This window comes from Rhea pennata, chromosome 17 (genome assembly GCF_028389875.1).
Source record: "Rhea pennata isolate bPtePen1 chromosome 17, bPtePen1.pri, whole genome shotgun sequence".
NCBI classification, from domain to species: Eukaryota; Metazoa; Chordata; class Aves; order Rheiformes; family Rheidae; genus Rhea; species Rhea pennata.
This window is the reverse complement of record NC_084679.1, coordinates 2,741,648-2,767,406: the sequence shown is the minus strand read 5'-3', so window position 1 is coordinate 2,767,406 and position 25,759 is coordinate 2,741,648. Positions and strand designations below refer to the sequence as shown.

Sequence of the window (25,759 nt, the reverse complement as noted above, 5' to 3'; positions counted from 1 at the left end):
TTTGTGGTGCCGTCGGCGCCGCGGCTCGGCGAGGAGGCAGAGCTGGCGGGGGCCGGGCCGGTCCTCGCAGCCCTCCTGCCCGCGTCGCCGCCTCGCCCGCTCCCAGGCGAACGCGGCCGTGCTGGATTTAACGCGGCGCGGGAGCCCCAGCCCCGAGGGCCCGCTGAAAGGGGCCGCGATGGGCGCGAGTCGTGCCGCCTCGCGCCGGACGCCGCGGTGATGGGCGCTGCGGCGAGCCGGGAGCCAGCAGAGGCGCCCGTGGCGGCCGGGCTCCTGCCGCGGGGACTTCAGAGCAGCTGGGCTGGGCGCAGCCGCTCGTCCCAGTCGGCTCCCGCGGGATGGGCGAGCGCGGGGTTCGTGTCTCGCCTGGGACGGGGCGCCCGGGCGTAGTCTGTCCCTGCGAAGCGGCCAGGGAAGCCGGGCGGACGGACGGGTTCCCCAGCCCGAAACGTGCAGCGCTGGCTGCACCTGGGTGCCTGCAGGACCGCTCGACGCGCGCAAGCCCGCTGCTTGAGGGCAGCTCTGGGCTCTAATCTTGCAAGCGTTTGAGCTGCTTATGGGGCCAGGCAGTCAGATTAGAGGGGGTGTGTGTGTATTTTGCTGGAAAGGAGGAACAGGAGAAGGAAACCAACCCCCCTCAGAGCCCTCTACTCTTAACCTGGTTTCTTAAGAGAATACAACTTACGCGAGCACGTGGCGCGGGGAGGTCTCTGACCTGCTCCGCTGTCACCTTTTCAATCTGCTGGTTCAAGTCGAGCAGCTTTAGCAGAAAAAAAGGGAGGAAAGCTCTCCGGATGCGCCGGGCGCCTTCGGTTTGCCTGGAGAAAAGCCACCCAGGCCGCAGGGGAGCGGTGCTGCGACAGCACCCTCTACGAGCCGCCGGAGGATCCCCGCTGGTGGGTGCCGCTGCTCCCGCGGTGCGCAGCCCGGGGTTCGCCCAGCCCGGGGGCTCCCCGGCTCCCGCAGCTGCCTTTCCCGGCACGGGAAGGTTTTTCCGTCGGCAGTGCTGGGCAGTTTCCCCGAGCCCTGGGGCGACGCCAGGGTCGGTCGGGCTGGCATGAAGCCCCAGCTGCTCGACCGGCTCATGGCAGCCCCGTGGGTGTGCGGGTGCCGCTCTCTGCGGGGTTATTAGCGGCCATAAACCCCTCGTTTGCTCTCGTTAAGTCGTCAGCGCCGCGCAGCGTGCCTGCGCCGCTCCGTGGCTCCCGCAAAGCTGCTGCGTGCCAGGATCGCGGCTGCTCCGAGGCGCCCGTGCATGCCAGCTGGGGCTTTTTTTTTTATTTACTTTATTTTTGTTCTTCCCCCCCCCCCTTTCTTTTTCCTGCTGCTGCACCGGTGTGGGTCAGCAGCGCTTTCCCTGCTGGCGGAGCTGGGCCGCAGGGCCGCGGCGTAATCCGCTGGGCGCGGGCGGAAAGCGGCAGCGAAGCACGGCGGGGCGGCTTGGGTGATAAGGAGCACAGACCCCCCCCCCCCCATGCCCGGTCCATCTCTCCTGCCCCCTCAGCTTCCCATCGCCACCGACGGCCGGAGCCGCTGGCGTGCCGACGCCGGCCGGGTTGTTGCTAGAGGAAGTGTTTAATTAAATCTCCCTGGAAGCAGCTCAGCCGCAGGGATTAATCCCTGTGCGAGCCCAGACCCGTCGCCGCTGCCCGGATCAAAGCGCGCCGGCAGCCGGCTCTTCCCTGGGAAAGCAGCGTGGGGGGCGGGGGGGGGCGCGGGAAGCGCCGCTCCGGGGCGTCTGCGCGCGCCGGGAACGCTCCCCTTCGGGGGGGGGGGGGATCCCTTTCCCGCTCCGGGCGTTAAGCCTGGCTGGAGCCGGTGGTGGCTGGGACGGGATCCTCGTGGGAGACGGCAGCCTGCTGAGACGACGTACTGGGCTGGCACGGTGGCGGGTCGAATTCCGGCCGTTTCTGTGTCGCACTCATTTCCGAGGTCAAAAAAGACGAGCGTGCAAATACCGCGGTGCCAAAATCTTCCCGGCAGAGCCCAGTCGGAGCCGCTCAGAGGGGCTGGGGGGCAGACGGGCGAGCTCCTTCCCTGCCCGCGCCTCCCGCAGCCTCCGCCCGTGACCCCTCGCGGGGGGCAAATCCCGGCGGCCGACGGCTGGAAAAAGCGGCGGGCGCCGGGGTCCCGCGGCGGGTGCTGGAGTCCCGCAGCAGGCTCGGGGCGCCAGCCAAACCCGCTCGCCGCCGCCGCCGCCGTCCCGCTTGCACCCGGCGTTTCCCGCGGGAAGCAGCCGGGGCCGGAGGCGCCCCCGGAGCCGGGTGCCCGGCGGGAAGCGGGAGCGCCGGGGAGGGTGCTGAGTCATCCGCGGGCTGGCGGCGCTGATAGACGGCGGCGGGGGCCCCCGCCGTGCCGTGCCGTGCCGCGCTGTGCCGCCTCCGGCGCCCCGGCACGCCACCTCCGGCCGGGCCCCGGCTCGGCCCCGCGCAGCTCTTCTGGGAAGCCGGGCAGCGAGGCCGGCCCGGGGCGGGGGGGAGAGGGGGGCAGATAAAATCTCCCCTCGTCTAGAAACTTCTGCGGACGTAATAGGAAGCCCGGCGCAGATAGAGGTCCGGCTTCCCACCGGGGCGAAGCCTTATCGTCCCCCCTCCGCCTGCAAACAGGCTGCGCCGCGAGCGCCGGCCAAATCTCCTCGCTCGCTTCCTCCCGCCCCCGGGATTTTTTTTTTCTTATTTTTTCCCCCATTTTTTTTGTTATCATTATTTTTCTTACCCCCCCCCCCCCATTAAAAAACCCCAAACCCACGCAATCACTTTTCCTCCCCTTCTAGCGCCTGCAGAGCGCTGCTGCGGCCGGGCCGGGCCCCGGGGAGGCCGCGATAGAGGAGCGCCGCGGCCGGCCCGGGAGCGGCAGGATGCGCGCCCGGGGAAGGACGTTTCCTGCCTGAGCAGCATGCGCGGCGCCGATAAATGCCACGCGCGAGCACAAGGTACGGTAGCGAGCAGGCGCCCGGCCGCGGCGCGAGCGGCCCCCTCCCCGGCTTTATTTTTTTATTTATTTTTTTATTGTTGTTATTATGTATTTTTTTTTTTCCCCCGCGGTGGCGGCCGGGCTGGCGGCGCGCCCGCGGCAGCGGCGCTGGCGGATTCACGTGCCCCGCGCTATCGCCTCTCCCAGCGGCCAGATCCGCTGGGGATGGAGGTGGCGGGGGGGGGGGGGGGAGAGGGAGGGAGGATGGACGGACAGACGGCGCCGTGCGGACGTCCTCGCTTCGCCGCCTTAGGTTCACCCGGCGCTTGCAAAACCACCCGGGGCGCCGCCGCCGCTGGCTCCGCTCCGGCGCCTTCGGAGCCCTTCCGGCCGCCCGCGGCTCGGCGCTTCGGCGCTGGGTGTCGGGGCCGAGACCTGCCTCGGCCCGGCGCGCCCGCGGGGGCCCGGAGGCGCCCGGGACGCGCTTCCCCCTTCCCGCCCGCGCCGCGTCGCCCCGCGCCCCGGGGGCAGGTCGAGCGGCCGCGCGAGCCCCGGCGTTTCGCCGACGTTTCTTATGTCCGTCCCGTTCCCCCCCCCCCGCCCCAACCTTCGGCTTCGTCAGCTCGCCTTAACCCAGGTCCTGGCAGGAAAACCCGCGAGCGCCGTTAAGCCTCGGCAAAGCGAAAGCGGATACGGGCGGGCGCGCGTTCCCGCGGGGGGGCCGCGCCGGCAGGAAGCCGGGGAGCCGCGGGGAACGGGGGCGCGCGATGCCGGCGCGGGCGAGGGGCTCGGAGCCGGCGCGGGGAGGGGAAAACGCCGCAGCAGCGTCCGGTGCGTCCCGGGACGGGGACGGGGGGAGGCCGCCCGGGCATCGCCGGCGGGGTCGGTGCCGGTGCCGAGGTGCTGACACCGCTCCCCCCCCCCCCCCCGGCTCTGTCCCCCGCAGCAGCGGCGCGGCGGCCGAGGCTCTGCGATGAACGGGCACGCGGCGCCGGGCGGCCCGCCGGCGCGGCCCCGGGGCTGGAGCGACTTCTGCGAGCTGCACGCCATCAGCGCCGCCAAGGAGCTGGCCCGGCACTACCTGCGCTTCGCCACCGAGCACCCGCAGCACGACCCGCTGGCCGCCGAGAGCTTCTCGGTGCACTTCACCCACCTCTTCCAGCAGTACTTCCGACGCGAGGTGACGGAGGGCTCCGGCGCCGGCCCCGCCGCCCGCGACTACCGGGAAGCGCCGGCGGGCGCCGCGGCCGGCAAGGGCGAGGCGGAGCGGGGCGCCCCGCGGAGCTCGGAGGAGCTGCCCGGCGCCGCGCCGCGGCCCTTCTCCCTGGGGCGGCTGCGGCGGAGCTGGCGCGGGCTCTTCCGCCGGCGCTGCCCGGAGGCGCCCGCCGGCGAGGCCGGCGGCTCCGAGCGGGCGCCCGCGCGCAAGGAGGGGCTGCTCAAGTACGGGCTGCTGGACGAGACCTCGCTGGACAGCGGGACGCGCTGGCGGCGGTGCCGGCTGCTGCTGCGCCCCGCGGGGCCGCCCCGCGCCCCCGGCCACGTCCTCGAGCTCTTCGACCCGCCCAAGGTAAGCGGGGCCGGGCCGGAGGGGGGGGACCCGGGGGTTTGGCGCCGGCGCGGTCCGAGCGCGCCGCCGCTCTCGCGGAAGCAAAGCGCCGCTCTCGGCACCCCGGGTCGGGCGCCGCCGGGCGCGCGAGGCGTGGGAAAACCCGGGAAGCCCGGGAGATCGCCGCGGGCCTCTCGGCAGCTTCCCTCCCGCCCTCTCCTTTCTCGGCCGGGCGACGCGTTATCCCGCGCGGGGCCGGGGCCGGGCTGCGGGGGGTTCGGGGAGCCTTCGCCCCCCGGCCCTTCCCGTTTGGGGCGTTTCTTTGCCCGCCGGGTTTCTCGCTTTTCAGGCTGTGCTTGGGCCGCCCTCGAGGTTCTCCCCAGGAGCGCCGGAGCTCCTTCCCCTCTCTGTTTTTCTTTTTAATAGTAAGGTGTAATTGAAATTCAGCTTGGTCTCTCGATTTCCTCGAGAGCCCTCGAGCGAGGAGCGCGCACTCCGGGGCGGCTCGGCCGCCTTTAATTAGCCGCGGAGCAGCGAAAGAGGGGGGAAAAGCCCGGCGCTGCGAGCCCGGCGCCCGCTGCCCTCCGGGGTTTCACCCCCGCGCGTGCACGCGCGGACGTACGCGTGCGTGGATGCGTCGTGTAGACACGCCGTGTATCTGTGTGTGTGTGCATATACACATCCTATGCACATTTATATATGCATTTTTTTTTCTCTGCTCACCTTCTGGACTTGGCCTGCAGGTTTTTCTTTAAGTTTTCAGTTGTATACAAATACAGATTTATTTTCCCCCCCTACTTGGGTCCCTCCAGATAAGTGCATTTACGGAAACGAGTTACTCCCCGTGCAGCAGCTCCGGCGAGGCCCTGGCTCCGCTCGTACGAGCGCGGGCCAGTGTGCGTGCTCTGATGGCTACTGAGCCCCGAGCACCAGTTTTTTCTTTCTTTCTTTCTTTTGTTTTTTTTTCTTTGTGGCCAAGTTCCAAACTCCACAAAAACTGAGATTTGCAACGGAAACATCCGCAGCCGTTTGTGCTGACCGGATGTTTTTACAGGAAGGGGAAGGGAAGTGGGATTTTCATTTACGCTGGCTTCTGTATAGCATTTTAATGAAGCCCGTCGCATCCCGTGAGCGACTGCGCCCGCGCCGAGCGCAGAAGGTTCCTTCTGGTGGAAAAAGCAAGTGCGGTGCCGGTGCCGTGGATTTCCCGGCTGCAGCCCCGTCCCGGAGGCGAGCAGGATTTTTATCTCTGTGCAAGACTGCTTTGCTTCCTTTTCGTTCTTTTTTTCCCTCCTTATTTTTTTCCCCTTTTTTTGGTCTTTTCCCCTTTCCTTTCGCCTTTTCCTTTCCCCTTTCCTTTCCTCGTTTCAGAGGAGCGCAGGCTCCCGGGGCGGGCAGGAGCTGGCCCAGGATTGGGAAGCCCCGGCCCCGGCTGGCGTTGTTGGTAAGGGGAGACCCGTAATTACACTTAAAGGCTCGATGCGCCGTGCTGGAAATGCGAATGTCCTCGTCACCCCCGCAGCCGCCTGGCTGGACGCTGGTGCTCCCCGCGCTCCTCTGTCCGTTTATTCCTGGCGGGATGGTGGAAAATCGGCTGTTCCAGCCCGGTGCCCCTGGGCGGGGGATGCCGGCGCCCGCGGGGCGCCCCTGGTCCCGCCGGATCCCCGCGGGCTGGCGCCGCCCCACGCCACCGCGGTTCTTCGAAGGCGACCGGGGCTGGGCATCGTCTGGGCTTTTCGAGATTTCAGCAGTGACTTTTTTTAATATTTTTTTTTCCAGGGTGCGGGGGGAAGGGTGATGAGACAAAAGGTTATTTATCATTTATTAACCACAACTTTTTCCACCCTTGGTCATGCACGGAAAAAAAACACTTCTAGCAGCGTAACCGCAGCCCCGGCCCTAATTGCTGAAGAACAGAGTTTCTTATTTTGGAAACTGCGCTGCCGGGACGGAGCGTGCTCGTGCGCCATCGGCGGGCAGCCAAAGCTTCCCGCGGGGGCCGGCCCTTCCCCATCCCGTGCCTGGGATAACTCCGTGCTCGGCGATGCTTTCCAGATTTGCCCCGGCTCCCCGTGCCTGCTCCGGCAGGAGGGCAGCACGGGAAAAGGCGCTTCCTGGCCTTTCCAGCCCCGCTCGCCCGCCGGGTGCCGCGTGGGTCCCGGGAAGCGTCGCCGCAGTGCCCAAGCCCGGTGGCGGAAGGGGATGGCTTTTTTTCTTTTTCTTATTTTTCTTATTTTTTCCCCCCCTTTCTGTTTTGGTCCAGGATGTGGTTATTTCAAGGCTCAGTGCCTGCTGCAAAGGTAAATATTTATGAGAGCGTGCGCAGAGGGCGCGGGGTCTGGAAGGAGCCCCGCGCCGGGCTTCCGCGCCGTCCCAGCACCGTGCCCACGGCGGAGGCGTCCGGGGCTGCTTCCGCCAGCCGGGCGCCGGCAGCGCCCCGAGCAGCTCCGCTCCGGGACCCAAATATCCCCCCTCCGCGGGCGATCTGGGTCCCTGCTGCTCGGGGGCTGCGTTTTGCTGGGACCTTTCCCCTCCCCGAACACCAAGAGGCGGATTTGGGGGTCCCCGCGCTGTGCATGAGCCCCTCCACCCCCCAGGGTGCAGCCTGCCCCCGACACCCGGGACTTTTCCCGCGTGTCCCGGCCCCGTGGCTCAAGGATGCCGCGGGAACCTTCCCGCCCCGGAGCATCGCGGCGGCCCCGAGCCGCCAGCGCCGTCCCCTCTGCGCCAGGGATTTCGGGTGACTCAGGCTCCGGCAGCGCCCGGGCTCCTGCTTGCGTGCCAAAATCGTGTTTACTTTCTGCGTTCTTTATTTATTCCAGGAAATTATTAATGCAGCCCGCACTGGAAGTGAGTTTGGCTTAAAATAAAACCAAAGCGGCTGCCAAGCGTCGCCTGCTTGAAGGTGCTGTTTATAGCCCCGGTGCCCCAAAACGCACCAAAACCGCTGTTGGTGCAGCCGACGTGGGTCGGCAGGCGGCTCCCGTGCCGCCCGCGCCCGAGGAGGGGCCGCGTGCCTGGCTTTGCGCAAGAACCCCCCGAAATAAAGAAAAGGAAGAGAAAAAGGCTCATTCCCGAGCCGGAGGCGGGAAGGGAGGGGGGGGTCCCCCGGGAACGCTCCTTGGCTCCCTCCGGGCGCAGCGGCTCCGCCGGCGGCGCTTCCCGCCGCGCTTTAGCTTGTAAGGAGCACGTGCTCCGCGGCTCCTCCGCTTTTGGGCTTGTATTTTTATTTTTTCCCCTCTTTTTAAATGCATTTATTTAGCGTTCAGCAGCCGTTTGCCGTGGGAACAGAGGGGACTTTGTGCCCACCCGGTGCACGAGCCCGCGGTTCAGAGCCGGACAAGGGCGCCTGTTGTGGCTGCCGAGCTGCTTTCTCTGGAATATTCCCCCCGCCCCCCCAATATTCCCAGCTGGAATAGCGGGGTCCAGGTCGGAGAGGGGGGTTTTGGGTGACGCCGGGGGCCGTGGGGGCAGGTTCCCGGGATGGGGCGAGCTTGGCGCCGCCGGCACCTTCTCCCGCGGGCGTCTCGAGCCGAGGCCGGGGGCTGCCTCTCAGGGAAAGCCGGGTCGTCAGCGGAAATGAACATTTCAAAGAAGTTAAATAATACGGTGTTTTATGGAAAAAAACAAGCGGGGAAGGAGCCTTTTCCTGACGCTTGCTGCCGGCCCGGGCAGGCCGCGCGGAGGAGGCCTGGCCTGGGGGCAGTGCGTGCCGGGGGACCCGGCCGGGCCTCGCGCCGCGCTGTGCTTTCGGCGTGCTCGCCGGAGGTGGGAAGCCTCCTCCGTCCAGTGCCGCCACGAAACCCTGGGCGAAACCCTGCGGAGGCTGTCGTTACGTGCGGCCGTCGTTAGGTTTCAGAGTGAACAGCCTCTGTGCGCAGAGTCCCGTAGCGGCCCGTCGACGTGCAGCGAGGGAGGCCGGAGCCTTGCGCGAGCCCCGTGCGGAGGTTGCTGTCGCGGTTCTGGGGGGTGGGACGTGCCAGCCAGCTCTCCAAGCCGGGCCGCCCCCCCAGCAAGGTTGGGGGAGCGGGGGGAGCCGAGGCCGTCGTGTGCCCGCGGGCGCGAAGGCGGTGGGGTGCCCCGCGCGGAGGAGGAGGCCGAGGGGGTGGCGGGGAAGAGATTTAAAGGGAGAGAGGAGGGGCTGCTATTCGGAAGCGGGAGGGGGTTTTCCTCTCCGCCTTGGAAAGCTTTTGTGCCTTCCCCATCCGGCAGCCAGGAGAAGGTGTCCGGCGCTGCCGGGAGCCCGGCGGCCGGGGCTCCTCCCGCCCGCGACCACCGGCGCCGGGGCAAGCAGACCGGGAAGGAGCTGCGGCAGCTTGTTGCTGGAGATTTGCAAGCCGGCAGCTCGGCAGCTCCTCCGCGCTCTCGCCGGAGCGGCTCGAAGCCCGGCCGTGGCCCGGGCGTCTCGTCCCCCGCGCGGCCGCGGCGCCGCCGCCGAGCCCAGCCGGCACCGTGCGCCTTCCCGGACGCGGCGGGGGCCGGCAAAGCCCGCTGTCTCCCCGGCGGGGCGCGGGTCTCCCGCGGGAAAACTCCCGGGCTCGTTCCCACGCTCCTTCCCGGGCCCGTCGCCGGGGCGGCCGGTGCCGGCGGGCGAGCGGAGGGGCCGAGCGCCCACGTGCCGCGCTCGCCGCGGCTCTTTTCCGCTGCCCCGCGAGCGCCTCTTCCCGTGAGCGCCGCGCGGAGCCTGTTTTCTTAGAAAACCCGCTAAAACGGGCCGGCAGGAAGGGGCCGCGCGCAGCCTCGCCGCCGGCTCCCCTCCCCGCGAGGGATCGAGGCGGGCGGCTCGCCGAGAGCAGCGCCGCTGCCGCCCGCGGGGTTATTCCCGCTCCGGCGGGATGCGCTGCGGAGGGGCCGGAGCCACGGGCTCCGCTCCGGGCCCGTCGGGCGCCCGCTCTCCGCCGGGCCAGGAGCCCGTCCGCGCGCGGGCTCGGGCCACGCTCCCGCTCGGGATGCTCCGAGCCCGGCCGGGGCCGCGGAGCGCCCGGGGTTTCTTCCGTGCAGGAAAACCCCGGAGGCGTTTTCCTCCGGTTTGCACCATGTTCCCCACTGCGCCGGCGGGTGTTGCTGAGGCCGGGACCCGTCTGGGCCGGTCCTGGCCTGGTTAAAGCTTTTTTATAATTTTTAACCTCTTTGCAAAGAATCACGCAGAAAGACAAATGTCAAAAACGAGCGATCGGCGATCCGCAGACCGCGAGGAAGCTGCCCGAAAGCGCCGATTCCCAGCGCCGCCTTCCTCGCTCGAGCAGCCTCCTCCTCCTCCTCCGTGCCCGGCGAGGCTGAACCCGCCGCCGCTTCGTTGATCCCTCTGTTTAATCGATAAACCGCTCGGCGCTCTGCGAGCCGCAGCCTGCGGCGCTGGGCGAGCGCGTCCCGCTACCGAGAAATCGCCTTCCGCGTAGGCAGCGCCGCGGGGCCGGGGCCTGCGGCGGGCGCTTCCCCGAAGCCCGGCTGCCGCCTGGCTCCCTATCTCGCCGCGGCATCGCTTCCTTCGCGCCCCGGCCCTCGCCGCGCTTTTCCTGGAATTCCCCCTCCGCCGGTGCCAGGAAAGCGGGAGGCCGTGCTGTGCCGTGCCGCGCCGTGCCGCGCCGTGCCGCAGCCCCTCGCACGCGCCGCGGGCGGCTTCCAAGAAGTTGGTTTCGGCGGAGCGCGGCTCCGCTCGGGGCTGGTCCCGCGTGCGGGGCGCTTCCGGCCCCGGGCGAGACGGAGGAAGGGAGGAGGAAATTGCAACCCAAAATGCGCGAGCCGAGCTGTGCCGTGCTGAGCCGAGCCGTGCTGTGCCGAGCCGAGCCGAGCCGAGGTGGCTGCCGGCACGGTTTCTTGCCGCCGCTCTGGGCGCTGGCACGGGAAACGTGGTGCGCCGGGAGGAACCGAAAGCGGCCGCGGGGCTGTTTTGGGAATTAGCGGGAGCGTTTGCTCGGTGTTTTGTGTCCCCCCCCCCGCCTGGCTGCTCCGGCAGCTCCCCGGCGCCGGTCCCGGCTGCCTGCCGGCGAAGCCCCGCGTGCCCGCAGCGGCGGCGCGGGGATGCCGACTGCGAAATAAAACAGACGAGTGGGGGGGGGGTGCAGAAAAAAGCCTGTTTTTAACGAGGGGCGGGCTCCCGCGGGCCGGACGGGGCGGGGGGACGCGCGGCCCCGCGCTCGGCGGCCGCGGCCACGCGCCCTCCCGTCCCCGCAGGCCTCCCAGCCGACGCTGCGCGCCGCCTGCTCCGCCGTGCGGGAGGTGCGGAGCTGCACGCGCCTCGAGATGCCCGACAACCTCCACACCTTCGTCCTCAAGGTAGGAGCCGGGACGGAGGCGGCCGGCGGCGGGGCCGGGGGGGGGCCTCCCCGCCGCCCGGCTCACGCCGCCGCCGCCTCCCTCTCCGCCGCCCCCCAGGTGCACGAGGCGCCCGACGTGCTCTTCGAGGCCGGGGACGAGCAGCAGCTCAGCTCCTGGACGGCCGCCATCCGGCAGTGCTCCGGCCGCGGGTGAGCCGGGCCGGGGGGGGGGGATGATCCCGGGGGGGATCCCGGCCGGAGCGGGCAGTGGGGCTCCGCCGCCGGGTCGCGTTTCGGGGAGAGGGGGGGTCCCTGCTCCCTGCTCCCGGCTCCGCTCAGCCCCGCTGCTTCTCGCCCTCAGGTGCCAAGCGGGCGACCCGGAGCTCCCGGCGGCCGGCCAGCGTCCCGATGCAGCCGGCGCCGCCGGCCAAGGTGAGCGCCGGGGCCGGGGGGCGGCAGCGGCGGCGGCGGGGAGGGGGCGGCGGCGGGGCCGGGCGCTCAGCCGCGCTCCCCTCGCCGCAGGGCCGCGGCGGGGCGGCGGCGGCGGCGGTGATGAGCCGGCGGCGCCCGGCGCGGAGCGGCTCCTCGCCTCCTTCCCCTGGTTCCACGGGCCGGTGTCCCGCGTGCGGGCGGCCCAGCTCGTGCAGCTGCCGGGCCCCGAGGGCCACGGCGTCTTCCTGGTGCGCCAGAGCGAGACGCACCGCGGCGAGTACGTGCTCACCTTCAACTTCCAGGGCAGAGCCAAGGTACGGGGCGGCCCCGGCGCGTGTCCGTCTGTCCCCCCCTCCCCCCAAAAAAAAAAAAAAAAAAAAAAAGCGTCCGTGCGTCCGTCCCGGCGGGCGGCTGACGGCGCCGCGCTCCCCGCAGCACCTGCGGCTCTCGCTCGCGGAGCGGGGCCAGTGCCGCGTGCAGCACCTGCGCTTCTCCTCCGTCCTGGACATGCTGCACCACTTCCAACGGTATCCCATCCCCCTGGAGTGCGGCGCGCCCTGCGACGTCCGGCTCGCCAGCTACGTCGTCGGCCTGCCCCGCGCGCCAGGTACGGGCGGCCGTGGGGCGAGCGGCGCCGCGCCAGCCGGGAAAAAAGCCCGGGAAAGGCTCGGAGCGGCCGGCGGGGGGAGAGGAAGCGGCCGGGCGGAGGCACCGCAGGTGACTCCCGAGCTGCGGGCTTCCTCTTCCGAGAGAGGAGAGGCCGCCCCGAACCGCCGGCCGCGCGGGCTCCCGCTTCCCGCTGCGCCCGGGCAGCTGCGGCACCGGCTGCGCGGGGGCCGCGGCTCCTCCCTGCCGCCAGTATTCCCCCCCGCAGCCAATAAATATTCCCCCTGCAGCCAATTTTTCCCCCTGCAGCCAATTTTCCCCCTTGCCACCAATATTTTCCCCCTTGCCACCAATATTCCCCCCCCGCAGCCAATATTCCCCCCCCCGCAGCCAATTTTTCCCCCCTGCAGCCAATTTTCCCCCTTGCCACCAATATTTCCCCCTGCAGCCAATTTTCCCCCTTGCAGCCAATATTTCCCCCCTGCAGCCAATATCCCCCCCCGCAGCCAATTTCCCCCCCCCCCGCAGCCAGCATTTCCCTCTTGCCACCAATATTTCCCCCTGCAGCCAATATTTCCCCCTTGCCACCAATATTTCCCCCTGCAGCCAATATTTCCCCCCCCTGCAGCCAATATTTCCCCCTTGCCACCAATATTTCCCCCTGCAGCCAATATTTCCCCCCCTGCAGCCAATATTTCCCCCCCTGCAGCCAATATTCCCCCTTGCCACCAATCCCCCCTCCCCGCAGGCAGCGTTTCCCCCGCGGCTGGCTCCCTTCCGGCCCGGTTTCCCGGCTCCCGGCGCGATCCCGGCTCGGCGCCGGGCGAGCGGCTGGCCGACGGCGGCTCTCTGCCCTCTTCCCGCAGCTCCCGGCAGCCCCCTCGCTCTGCCCCTGCCCGCGCCCGGCGAGCCGCCGCCGGAGCAGCTCTTCCAGCTGGTGCCGCTGCCGGCGGAGCCGGCGCCGAGGCCGGGCCGCGGCCGCCCACGCGCCGTCGACAACCAGTACACGCCGCTGTGAGCACTTTGGAGCCCGCCTGGGTGTCACGGACAGGAAAAGGAAAGACTGTAACTATTTTCTTCCTTCTGGTTAGGGAATTTTATTTTTTTCTTCTTTGCAAGGAAGGGGGTAATTTTTTCACTCCAGTACGGGTGTGCTCCCTCTATTTGGCCTGTTAAAGGGCCTTTTATTATTATTATTATTATTATTTTTATTATTATCAGAGCTTTCTTATTACTGTTTACACGCGCCGGGCGCGCGGCAGCTTTGCCTCCCGCCTGGCTTTGACGTGACGGAGTCCAGGCAAGGATCCGGGGTCTCGAGTCACGGCTGCGTAACGGGGAGCGGGGGGGGGGGGGGGGGCGGGAGGAAAAAAGAAAAAAAAAAAAAAAAGCAAAAGAAAAAGTGGTTTATGAATTCTTGGCCAAGCTGCTGATCTGGGGCTGCGCAGCGGCGAGGAGTCACTTCCTCCCGCCGCGCCAATGTGCTGCCGCTGCACAAAGCTGCCGGCGAAATGCAGAACCAGCGGGGCCGAGCTCCCGGGTCACGCAGGGATTACGTTAGCTATAAGGATTTGTTCTTTATTTTGTAGATAAGGAGAAAACTGGCTTTTCTTGCTTGGTTTTTCTTTTTCTTTTTCTTTTTTCTTTTTTTTTTTTTTTTTAAGGAAATCTAGCACAATTGCAGTCACTCCCTGCACCAGCAAAAAGACACATTTACACCCATTATCGTTTCTAATTAAGATGTGAACACTAACTAACTTGTCCATTTTTAATAATATATCTAGTCAAGGATTAGCATGAAGACTGACGTCTCTTCACAGCAAAAAAAAAAAAAAAAAAAAAATCCTGGAGATGGAGGCAATATGTATTTTTTTTTTTTTTTTTAAGGCATAAGTCTAAAGTGAGTTTTTCCTGCAAAAACTTTTTTTTTTAAAAAAATAGAAAAAAAAAAAACCTCGAGGTGATTCTCACAGCGCATGCGCCCCCCCCCCCCCCCCCCCCCGGTGCCTGCCTTGCCTTATCTGACCCACTGGTTAGCTAAAAACCAAGCGGACGGTGGTGTCTGAAACTATGCAAAAGGCTGCTGGCGGGGGGGGGGGGGCTCCTGCGCTGTCCCGCGAGCCGTGGGCAAGGGCTCATGCCAGCCCGGAGCGGCTGGGGGAACCGCGTCTGCGAAGCCGGTGGTATTTTTAGCCTAAGAAGGGGCTGAAGCTGTTGCAACACCGGCAAGGGGCTGTTCGCAGCACTCGACTTCCAGCTTTCCCAGCGGGGGCCGAGCGCAGGCGCGCTGGGCGGCCTCTCCGGCTCGCGCTGCTGCAGAGCGTCGCGGTGCCGCCCGCCGGGACCAGGCACCGTTAGGAACATATTTGCAAAGGGGAAAAAAAAAAAAGAAAAGAAGAAAAAAAAAAAAAAAACCCACCCCACCTTATTTGCAAGTTTTGGAAAGTGGGAGTTAAAAAAAAAAAAGAGCCCAGCCACCACCACCAAATCAGCCCCTACATGGACATCAGCCATGGCCCTGTGAGCCAGTATATTAGCCAAAAAAAAAAAAAAAAAAAAAAAAAATCCATGGGGCCAGGGGCTTCCCGAGGGCCGGAATTGCCGGGCAGCTGCAGCGCTGGCGCCGGGCCAGCCCTGCCGGGACTCTCGAAACCCCGACCGCGGGCCGGGCTCCCGGCGCCGCGTGCGGCGGCAGCCTGGCCCCGCACGCCGCGCGCGCTCCAGCAGCAAGGCTGCAAACTGGAGTCTTGGGCGAAAGCGTTTTCAGCGGCCGCTGCAGCTTTTGGGCCGTACCTGCAGCCCTTCCCGAGGCGGAGAAGCGGCCTTGCCCCGCTCGGGCGCCCATCGGCGTGTCTGCCGCCAGGAAGGGCAGCGAAAGCGGCTCGCTGGGCACAGCGCTTGCCAGCGCCACCAGCTGCCGCTGCTGGCTGGGCTGGGACCGTGCACTGGGGCCACGTTGTTCACGTGCCAACTACTAACACACACACGCACGCACGCACGCACGCACGCACACACGGTATTTTTAACCTGCAGTTTACTTGCAAGGGGTTTCTCTGTAATTTAAATGCAAATTGCTTTGCTTGTAACATACACACTGGCTTCATTACCAGCCACCCAGCCAGGGTCCCTCTGCAAACAACGCCAGCGGCTGCGACCGGCAGCGCTCCCGCCGGGGAGCAGTGGGAAAGTTGCTCTCTTTATTTCAGTATTGTTGCCACTTCCCTCGCGAACCCTCCTGCAAAATTAGCCGGGAGCCTTCCGGCTACCAGCCTCGGTGTGCCGAGGGGCTCGCTTGCTCTCTAAACGGGTCCAAGCCTGCAGCCGTCCCGCACCGCTTTGGCCCTGCCTCGCTCTTCCCCAGCCAAGCGCCCGCTCTGCCGAAGCCGGCAGCTCCCCGCGCCCCTCTGCCCCCCCCCCGGGGCTGGCGGCTCCGGGAACGCCCGCGGCGGCTTTCCAGGCTGTTCCCCCAGCTCCTGGAGGGCTGCGTTGAGTCATATTTCTCCTAGAAAGCATCTGGCTCACGATCCGGTTTGCAGGCTGCTGCGTGCTCTTGCTTTTCTCCCCTGCCAGGTACCTTATAAACTTCAGCAAGTTAACTCAGTGCATAAAGTACTCTTGAATGTAGTAGTGGGCAAGAGCCACTAAGCCAGTGGAACTTGAAATAACTTTTATATTCTTCTAGATACTTGAAGAAATAAAATGATTGAGCTTGGGACTTGGTAGATCTAGTTCTCTGGCCCACGTGTGCTTTTACCCACATTTGTGGAGTATTCAGGATAGCCGCTTCAGGGTTCAGTTGCCGGAGGACGGAAAATCAATGGGGGCTTTGAGCTCCCGCACCCCTCACCCTCCTCGCTCCGCAGTCACCGCCACCTCCTGGGCTACCTCGGAGGAAGAAGCAGGCAGGTAGAGCTGAGAAAGCCTGATGCAACCGCTGAGGTCTCGGCTTGCGCTTTAGCCCTGCAGACAGACTTGGCTCGACTTCACGAGCGCAACGTAACTGAGCGGCCGGACAGGACGCCGTGCCTGCGGCCAACGCTCGCCGCGGGCTCCCTGCGGAGCAGGCTGCGGGCAGAGAGCCTGGTTTTAGACTGACGCAGGGCAGCTGCTTTGGACATGAGACGCAAGACAACAGGTAGAGCCTTCACGACAGGAACGAGGGTAGCAGGTAACCTAAGACTTACCAAATCTTTAGTCCAGGTCCAGACAAAACTTCCCTCCCTTAACTCCATGTTATGCTTAGAAAAGTCCCTGTTTGCTGACAACAGACCGCTCCCGTCTGTGGCTCCTGCACGTCCCTTGCATCGGACAGGCTCCGAAGAAGTTTGAGACACGAGTGTGAAGCACGATTTCATCTCTTCTCCCTTTCCACCCGCTGCATCATCCCAGCGCAGTGGACCAGGACGGGTAGTTCGGAGCAAGTCACCAAAACACACCATCGCCTCATGGATTGCTTTTGCTTCAAACTATTTTCCATCAAATCTTGTAGGAAAAGGTCCAGGTCCAAAGAGAAGCCAAAGCCAAAACCAGGAGAAAAGCGTGGCCGTCCAGCCTGAGCCCAAGCCGGTCTGCTTGAAGCACCCCTTTACCCACACCAGCACAGCTGCGAGGGAGCCGGGCAGCAGCTTTCTGTTTCTCATTATTTGACCACAGAACACTGCTGTCATACAACCAATGCAATTTTACCTTAACAAGCATAAAAAGCCTTGATATCTTGACTAACAGGTTTGAATACAGAACAAGCTTAAATTAAATTTTAGAATACTATCTGAACAGACCATAACCTTCGCCAACAACTACCAGAAGTGGGGGGAGTTGACTGTGCATTCTCTAACTCGGTCTTTAACAGGTAGATTAAAGCCAAAAAAAGTTGGTTGGAATAAGAGCATGTTCATTTGGAAGTTCTACTTTTCACCTGCACAGAAAAGTTCTTCTTATATATTTTCTATGTATTGTTTCTGTATGTACTGTACAAATAACTTATTCTTTAATAATGCAATTTTATCATAATATAAAAAAGGTCTGCTCTTAATAAACTGTTTCTAGAACTTGTTTCTCACTTTTAATATTTAGCCTGAGTCTCTCCAGATGCTTGGATGCTATTTTAATAGATACTGGATTAACAGTTGCTAAAAGACAGAAACCATCTATTAGGAATTAAATAAAAGCTGAGAGCCTCTGTGAACAAGTTGATCCTTTCCAGAAGACACGCACAAGGAGTCTTACTCAAAGTTACCATCACAGTCTGTGAAGGTCTTATGCCCCCTACTGCCCACCGGGATTTACTTGTATACATCAGTTACATTTTACTACACTGTGTTGGTCTGAAAGGATTAAGACAGATGCCACTGAAGTTACTCGTATTCCCTCACGTTTCCTCTCCAAGCCACAATATAACCTGTTAACTGCCGTCAGTGGAAGCTTGCACGTGCAACAGCACGACTCGCCTTTGAAACGCGACTACATTCGAATCCGGCTTAGTCAGCATCACCTGTTGGTTTGCCATTTTAGGGCGCATGCACCATACAGAACAGGTAGGAAGATCACAGTGTTTTTCATGCAGTGATGACTAGCCTGCGTATTACTGAAGGATGTGATAGTCTGTTACTCTCTCCCATCATTTTCACCATCATTTTATCTGCCATTTCTTAAGTAACCCCTATCCCGTTTTCTTCCTTTTCCCAGGAGCACTGCTGACTTGCACAGTTTTATCAGTTTAAGCATCAAGGCCTAGTATGTGACCCATGTCCTGCGAGATAACAGCCAGGACACTGGAAGGCTTAAGGCATTAGCAAATGGATGCGAATACAAGAAATCAGTTAAAGTGTGCGGTTGTTGCCGAATCATACCGAATTTCCCATTCTGAAGCTTTTGAGTTGTTTTTGCAATGATCCTGCAAGCCAAACACCACTGACTTGGTGTCACTGGAAAAAAAAGACAGACAAACAAAAAAACCACTCACCCACCCACCAACAAAGAATCCCCACCACAACTTACTGCAAAGCCTGACTCTAGACAAAGAATTATTTTCAATTTAGATCAAAAGCTGGAAAACACGTTACAGTAAGATGCTGGTAACACAAGACACAAACACTAGTTAGATCAGTTTTTAAAACTTTTTTTATTTTTTAATTTTTTTTTAAGTTTTTATTTTATATTATCTACAAAGTAAAAGTTTTCTTAACTTAAAAGTTACATCACTGTCTCACGATAGTGATCTCATCAAACGTGATTTATAAATAATAATTCATCAGTTTGACGATTAGATTTTTTTTTTTTACTGAACCTGTTTCAAGTTTAGTTAGAAGTAAAAGGGATCTCCAAGTCTTGATTTTTAGTGATAATAGCAGCAAGAATCACTCTTGTTACTTCTTTTGCTAGCTGATGAGTTCATAACTTTGAAGGGTCATTAAAAAATAAATAACTTCCAGTTTTCAGCAAGCAGAGTTGGGGCATTTGCAGGACTCAGATACAGTGCATGGAATTATGGAATAGCCCACAAGTTCCTAAATGCCTCTACTCAGTCCGAATCTCTCCCACTGCAAGATGAACTGTTAGCATTCCTAGTGGATGTTACAAGAAATCAATTTTTTTTTAAACAAAATAAAATGAAATTCTAGTTTTCTGTGCTTCCAGTTGGCAGAAGCAGTAGAAGGAGGGTATTTGGCCTATAAAAGGTATCCAGCCTTTCAGTTATTCCAGATGAGCCTTACAACTGCTGTTGGTGGTGGGCTTGTACTGTAAAAAAAAAGTTCAAATGTAAATAATAGATTGGCAAGCCACACAACAGTTTGCTAGTAAAGTGGTCACAGGACAACTACTGAGCTGAGCTGAACTTCCTTTTATTAAAAAAAAAAAAAAAAAAAAAAAAGGAAAAAAAAAACCCTGCATATTAAGATGCTCTTTGTTTTTTGTTTTCCCCCTCCCCCTACCTAAACCCTCAGAAAGCATCCTTGTTCTCCTCACACATCCCCCAATACACAAAATCAGGTATTTAGTTCACTACAAGAGTTCAGAGGCTGTTTGGAAAAAAAAAATAATACAGAAACCTAGGTAGGAATTAAATATAACGTGGGAAAAAAGTCATATAGCATCTATTTTTCCCCAGAAATAAAGTTGCAAAGTGTTGGTCTGAATTAAAGAATAGACTTCAAATGCCATTTTACTTCAGCTCTCAGAAGTCTAGCAATCCTACTCCTTCAGCAGTATTTTCACTCCTATCCTCAAGGCGAATCACTTTAAATTTAATAAAACTCCAGATCATTAAAAATGGGCTACGCAGTCCAACCCCCAAGGCAAAACCTGAAAGAATACAGTCCCACAACGCCAGTGCCTGCACAGTTATCCATTTCTGCCATTCAGCTATACAAAATTCTTGCTAAGTTAGCTAAACCTTGCATGTATAGCTAGGCCTGCCTTTGGGCTGGCAAATATGAATGCTAAATGCAGAAACAGTCTGCTTTTAGCAGTCTGCTACTGTAAAAGGACATTTTCAGTATTTTTGGTTCTCCTTTTCCCAAAATCTGGCTCGTATAGTTTTCCTCACTAGTATGACCTGGCTCAGTTACGGGGCAGGTCTCCCAGGCACACACTCCTCACCTGAAGGGTGCGTCATATAGGGGAAATGTGTTGTTGTCGAGACTGGAATGGGTTGTAGTGCACTTTGAGCGATGGCGGCTTGGGGACCACCAGGTGGCTGTGTCGTCATTAGCATCATTGGAGCATGGGCAGTTGGGTGAGAAGGAACCATTCCTGACTGTACATGAGCCTGCAACAAAGAGCTCTTTAGTATAAAATGGTCACAAGGAGGCATCACTCCTGGCCACATGACTATCAAGTTTTCTCCAGCTGTACCAGTAAATCCAGAGATTCACTCCATTTTAACTAGATTAACTAAAGAGTACAAATAGGGATTAAGTCAGATATCTTAATGCAAAAATAATAATCTTAAAAAGGCTCAGATCCCTACTGCTAGCTCTGAGTAACATTCTCAACTCTAGTAACTTGAACAGTGAGCACTGAGAGAGACTACCAGCATTAAAAGGTGGGATATATAAAAAAAATAATAATAAAAAAGCCCAGCAACAAGTCTTCAAAACATTGTTAGTAACATAGATCAAAGCACTGCTTACGCAGAGGATGCACTGGATAGATACACACTTCACACACACTAGAAGTCTGGCATCCCCTTCTCAGCTTTTCATTTATTACACAATTCCCCATTCTTTCATGGCTCCCTGCCCTAGAAACCACTCTCTCCAGTGACCTGTGCCCACATTATCTTTCATCTAAGCAATCACTCTAAGATGAGTGATTTTATCCCTTAATATTGTTAGGCCAGCTTTGTTCTGTTTCCAGTTAAGCTCATAACATTTTAGGTCCTTCTGTAATCTAAGCAATCAGAGTGGAAAAAAGGGGATTAATCTTTACTATGGCTAATCACCTTCTGGCAAACAAGTTCAGTATCTTGTCAGTTGGCTTCTTCAGCTCAGAAACAACAGTTTATGACTGTAGAGATTGTCAATATTTTAAAATCCAGAAAGCACTGATTTCTTAAAAGCACAAAACATTAAGGAACTCAGCTGTCAAGTGGGTCTGTCTTGAAAAAAAAAAAAAAAAAAAAAAAACGCACTTGTATCAAAGATTTGATCTGTCCTTCTACCTTGTCCCATTAACAGGGCACTACGGCGCAACACCTGCAGCCTCACAGGTGTCATATGCCAGTAAAGACAAGCAGCAGGTAGCAGCTACAATTTTATTTCTTAAAGACAAAAGGGCAGTCTCTTATTTGACTCACTACAGACTTTCCTGAAATTTTTGATCTGATTCAAGATTAATTATTAATAGCATTCAAGAAGTTTAAGGCAGAAACTGCAACTCAAATCTTATTCTAAAAAAGGTTTAGAAGATAAGGCTGTGAAACAGAAACATCTTCCAGGATCAGCACCATTTTTGCTTTGATGAACCTGCTATTACAGCAGTCGTAATTATAAAGCAGCTATTTATATAGCAGCTGTATTCAATATAGACACACAGTGGACAACAACTTCTGCTGTGGCTCAAAAGCTTTGTAGATTGGGAGCTGACAGTACTTTGCAATGGTATTTTAAAATACCGTTTCCCAAGTGAGATATCTAACAGCTTGAGATCCATCCAATAACCTCAAGGGAAATTCAACTGATCCCCTGTGTTAGCCTGAAACTGTTAAACTGAAATTCCTACATGATGAGATTGCACAATGGTATTTAGCAATTGGAAATTAGGCTGCTGTGAAGCTATTAAACGCAGTGATTAGTTTCCTCACAATGGAATAATTACACACATTTAAAATTTCTTAAAGAACTGTAGTTATTCCTTCACTAGAGATTTTTAGGAAACCTCATTTCAATAAACCAGTTAGTTTGATGTAAATATCATGGATTATACACTGTGATTTTCATCCTAAAAAAAAATTACAGTAGAAGATACTGCATAAGTCAAAAATCAAGGGTAAGCAGGCCCTGCCTGTGATTATGAAAAAATACTGGCTATGCAGTCTTTCTAAAACTTGCATTTGATTTGCTTTAGCAAGGTTTGCTTATGAAGTGCTTGACACTCAAAACGGAAAACAGCAGCAGCGTCCTACAGTGTTGGCACGGGCCTGGCTCTTCTGTGTGCAGTTTTGCCTCTCAGCTGACCTCGAAATCAACAAGTCTCAAGGCACAGCACTTAACAAGCCACTAACACAAGAGCTTCCAGCAAGATCCTTCCAAGGGGTCACATGCTGGTATTTCAAGGCATCCCAAGAAGCTATGAAACCTAGGCATTCACAGCAGTACCATCACACCAGATCACAACAATAGCTCATTTAAGTCTAGTATCTTGCTTCTAGCAAAAAACAGAGCCTGAGAGGACGTGGCAAGATGCTACAATAGCAGTATTTAAATTTAGACATCCTCTCTTTACCCTCCCCATGGGAAAAAAGGTAGCTACATTGAAAGCCTAACAATTAAAGAGCTAAAACTTCAACATCAGCAAAACAATTCTTAAATAACAGTTAATTCATTTGATTAACTGAGTGTCCTAGGGACCAAAGTAAAGACTTTTTTCAGAATTCAGTAAGGGACTGGAACCTATTAGACTAACATCCCTAATTAGTTACTGACAATATCCCATACTATTGTCAACCTGTATGAGATGGCATAAGCCAGACACCAAGTGCTTGGTGTGAAGAAATTGTGTAGACAAATTGCTTAACTGTCCACTCATTGATAAAGCTCACTAAATCTGCGAGATTTAGTACCACATTAAAAAAACCTTTTGAACACTGCTTTATGCAGAGGTCTTAATTAATAATGTGCTTCCCTTCCCCCCATTTCTTTTTCAGTGAGTTGACCATGAGACAACAGTTAAGAGAAGTGAGATTCTGATCCTGAAGTAGGAATTGTGGTTAAGTTGTCCAACAAACATCAGGAATCTCCTGTTCATTTAGAACCTGACATACACATGTTCAGGACTTTCTTTTTCAGCAAGGATTGCCCTGCATCCATCTGAATTGAATCTCACTTCTCTCTCACTGCAGTGCTGCCCTGATACTCACTCCCTAGTAATCCTTTGTAATATCCTTTACTGGATGTACTTCTGTAAGTTTGACTAAAATGCAGAGCCTAACACAGCCACCAGAATTAACAATTCAGCCTTCCTCGTCTCAGCTCTCACCTCCAACCCTTCTGTATGCCAGCTCTTGGTGTGATCATGCAGCAAACCTGATCAGTGAACTGATTTGACTGAGAAATAACCTAAAATAGGGTGAGGGGCACACATAAGTGGATTAAGGTCCCCAGTCTGGTTTGCTGCATGACCAAACGGCTCTGCGAGCAGAATGGTGGGGTAAGACAAGGATAAGAGGAGGGAACTGGAGGGAGAGCTCAATTTCTTTCATTAGCAGTGCCAGCTTCAGGTGTCTTCATTAAACTACCGCTGTAGATGTATTGAGCATTGGAAGTTAAGGCCTTAGTATCTCTAAAAGAAAGGCAATGTACAGACAGAAATCTAAAAAACAGGTAATTTGTGCTGAGAGGTGACAGAATAGAAATCCCCTCAGCAGGCCCAACTGTCCTAGCTTTTGTGGCATTAAGACATTTAGTCTTGAAGGTTGTTAAACTGTGTTTACCTGGGGGACATGGGCCATGTGTGGCGGATTGGTATATGCAGGTTGAACATGGGAGGGATGAATGGTGAAGACTGTTTGTTGTGCTGTAGGAAAACTATTTTGTGGAGACTGCGTATTGGAGCCTGGCGTCATGGAGGGTGGGGTTGGAGCTAGACCTGCATGGTAAATTGCCGACTGCTGCTGTGGGTTTGCCAGGTGGAGTGCCTGAGCAGCCTGGTGCTGATGATGCTGCAAAAAGATAAAAAAACAGCAAGATTAAGGCTTTGGTCTAGAAAGGATACACATTTATTCTGCAAATTTGTCTAGGAAAGCCTTGTATCACCCACACCTATAGGTAATGATGAAACTCATTTCTATTCCATAAGGCTCATTTTCTTTGCACTAAGGAGTCTCATGAGCAGGAGCCTGGAAACTGATAATATTCACTGGAACATAGCAAGCCAGGTTTAACAGGAAGAACCACCTGCAACCTGCAGACTGGACATACTTCATAGTTGCATTTAATAGCAGTTTATAAATCATTATTAGCAAGTAACTAAGGTGTGCAGCATTATCATGAGGTCTGCTACAGGTCTGGTTTTTTTCCAGCAAGGAAAGAAGCTCCCTTCCTTTGACAAAAACACTTCTCAGCACTTACCCACTTTCTATTTCTAGTTGTAACTCTGCTTATATTAAGTTGTGACAAAATTTTGAACCTTCCTTAATCCTAACACAGAAACAAGCATTTTTAAAGCTATACTTCATCCCCTCAGAAGAGGGAGAAAGAAACAGTTAGGCTCTATGTTGGCCATTTCTAAGGGAAATAGACTGCAACAAGTTTTCCTGCTAGCTTACCTAACAAACTATGCAAAGAGCCTGCTACTTTTGACTCCTAGCACTGCAAGCAGAGAAAAATGAAATTATACCACTCTACTTCCTGCCTTCTAGGAAACAGAAGAGGATCTAGACAACTCCTATAAGAAATCTGTCACATACAGTTTGTTTAGATAACTGCTCCATTCTACCATTTTTCCTCTCAAGATCGGTATATCATTGTAAAGTAACAGATTGATACAATGGCTCCCAGTGAGTGGGTCAAATAAAATTTAAAAATATTCACTCTCTTGAATTCTGTTACCTGCACGGGGCTAGGAGCAGGGTGGCTTCCAGCATGTTGGCTTTGCTGCTGGCCAGTTGGCGTGGCCGAAGGCTGAGGATGTGGAGGATGCGGATGCAGGGTAGCATTAGGGTGGGCATACTGCTGAGCAAGTGAGCCAGTAGAAACTAGAATGAAAAAGAAGAATGCTTAACAACTTATATAGAATATACATCTTAGTAAAATCTTCAAGTGTAGATGATTTAATATATCTCAATCATACTGTAAATCTATTCCCTCCCCCTTCTAAAAAACATTTATCTTGAAATTGCTGAGTATCTTACCTTGCTTTCATGTAGTTTGTTTTTTCAGGAAAGTCTATAAATAACTGTAATTAGACAGTTCATCTTCCCCAGTTTGACAATGTAAGAGATACTTCACATAAAAGAGCAATATTTCAACTTTTGTTTAGTCAAATAGGCCAGTTTAAAACATCAAATTTGTCATTTCCATACAATTTATTTTTCCTGAAATATACTTTAAAAAGGTGTTACAAGCCATTTTTATTTCCACCATCCAAAAAATGGTTTGGCCTTATACCTGGCTAACCTCACCATGCTACTCTTCTGGAAATTGCTCACAGCAGTCAGTGTAAGGTACATACACTGCATGCATGTATAAGAGCTATAGGGTCACACAATGTATACACAAAATCTAAGAAAACTAAGGCTTCTTGAGAACCAAGTTTTTGTTAAAGCCAGTATCTTGTACTAAAATAACATATCTTTCTCCTCAAGGCCAATTATAAAATCTTTTCTGGGTCACCATCATTCACTGAGCTTCTCAATATTGCTATGAAACTCTTCACTCCTTGTAACAGTAGCAAATCAGGTATGAAATTCCATAAAAGGAGGGGAAAAAAAAAACACCTCACAACAACATGAAACTTTCACACAAGTGAAGCCACATCTGTTGCTACAGCCATACCGGTCTCTAACAACAAAATAACTTCAACAAGCCCTCCTTAAGGAGTTTGCTCTGTTTTGCTCCAGAATGGGTCATGCTAAATTGCTTTTTTATTTCTGAGGGAATATAAGAAAATATGAAAAGCCACAAAAGCAGAAAGACTGCTCTCAAGCTCAAAGCATTTAACTGGAGAGTAAGACCATAAGGAAATGAACCTGCACTGTCTATTCCCTGTATTGCTGTTGTATCTTGTGTAACAACCAATCCACAGTTTGCAAATACACATCTGTATGTGATAGCATGCACTACTCTCCAATATTACAACTGTCAAAACTGAGGCTAGTTTTGCTGCCCATAGGGCTGAAAGGGAAACATTCAAAGCAAACTACCAGCCTGCTCCTGAACTTGTTCCATGCAATTGTTGCTTAAATTCTAACCACATTTAATTACTTCTATTAGAGTTTTCAGCATTTTTATGGGGTTTGTATTACAAAAGAAATCTTGATGGCCATACGAAGTGCCTCTCTGCAGCATGCCATTGCAGGTAATTTTTTGAGGTGGGATGGTTACAATGGTTTTTTTTTTTTTTTTTTTTTTTTTGTCTAAGTAAACAATCTGAAAGTACAGGGTTTGAGAGGGGGGAATAAAGCAAGATACAAAAAGAAACTATAAGCATAATTGTCACGCTGCAGACACCTCCCTAGGTATTTATGGCTATGACGTGCAACATCTAATTTCTGCAAGTAACTGTTCACTGCAGATTCTGAAGATTTTCGCTGGGTTGGGCTACAGGCTTCCGAATACATAGAACT

At 56.3% G+C, this 25,759-nt stretch overlaps 2 protein-coding genes across 10 annotated transcripts in view; one reads left to right on the top strand and one right to left on the bottom strand.

The window, feature by feature from the left end:
- The first annotated feature begins 2,845 nt into the window (after positions 1 to 2,845).
- SH2B3 (SH2B adaptor protein 3) lies at positions 2,846 to 16,802 on the top strand. The gene is made up of 9 exons (XM_062590347.1): positions 2,846 to 2,932; positions 3,860 to 4,480; positions 10,634 to 10,735; positions 10,835 to 10,926; positions 11,078 to 11,156; positions 11,250 to 11,462; positions 11,584 to 11,755; positions 12,621 to 12,840; positions 15,437 to 16,802. The coding sequence occupies exons 2-8, from the start codon at positions 3,887 to 3,889 to the stop codon at positions 12,770 to 12,772; spliced, it is 1,404 nt and encodes a 467-aa protein (XP_062446331.1). The 5' UTR covers positions 2,846 to 2,932; positions 3,860 to 3,886; the 3' UTR covers positions 12,773 to 12,840; positions 15,437 to 16,802.
- A 1,118-nt stretch (positions 16,803 to 17,920) lies between these two features.
- The window catches only part of ATXN2 (ataxin 2), a 55,120-nt gene continuing 47,281 nt past the window's right edge, over positions 17,921 to 25,759 (bottom strand). For 8 of the 9 annotated variants that reach the window (XM_062589933.1, XM_062589934.1, XM_062589927.1 and 5 more), the window contains 4 exons: positions 24,024 to 24,169; positions 22,907 to 23,134; positions 19,354 to 19,522; positions 17,921 to 18,492 (listed from right to left, as the gene is read on the bottom strand). In XM_062589933.1, coding sequence (XP_062445917.1) covers positions 18,464 to 18,492; positions 19,354 to 19,522; positions 22,907 to 23,134; positions 24,024 to 24,169 — 572 coding nt within the window. In that variant the 3' untranslated portion in view covers positions 17,921 to 18,463. The other variant, XM_062589926.1, reaches the window with a different exon arrangement.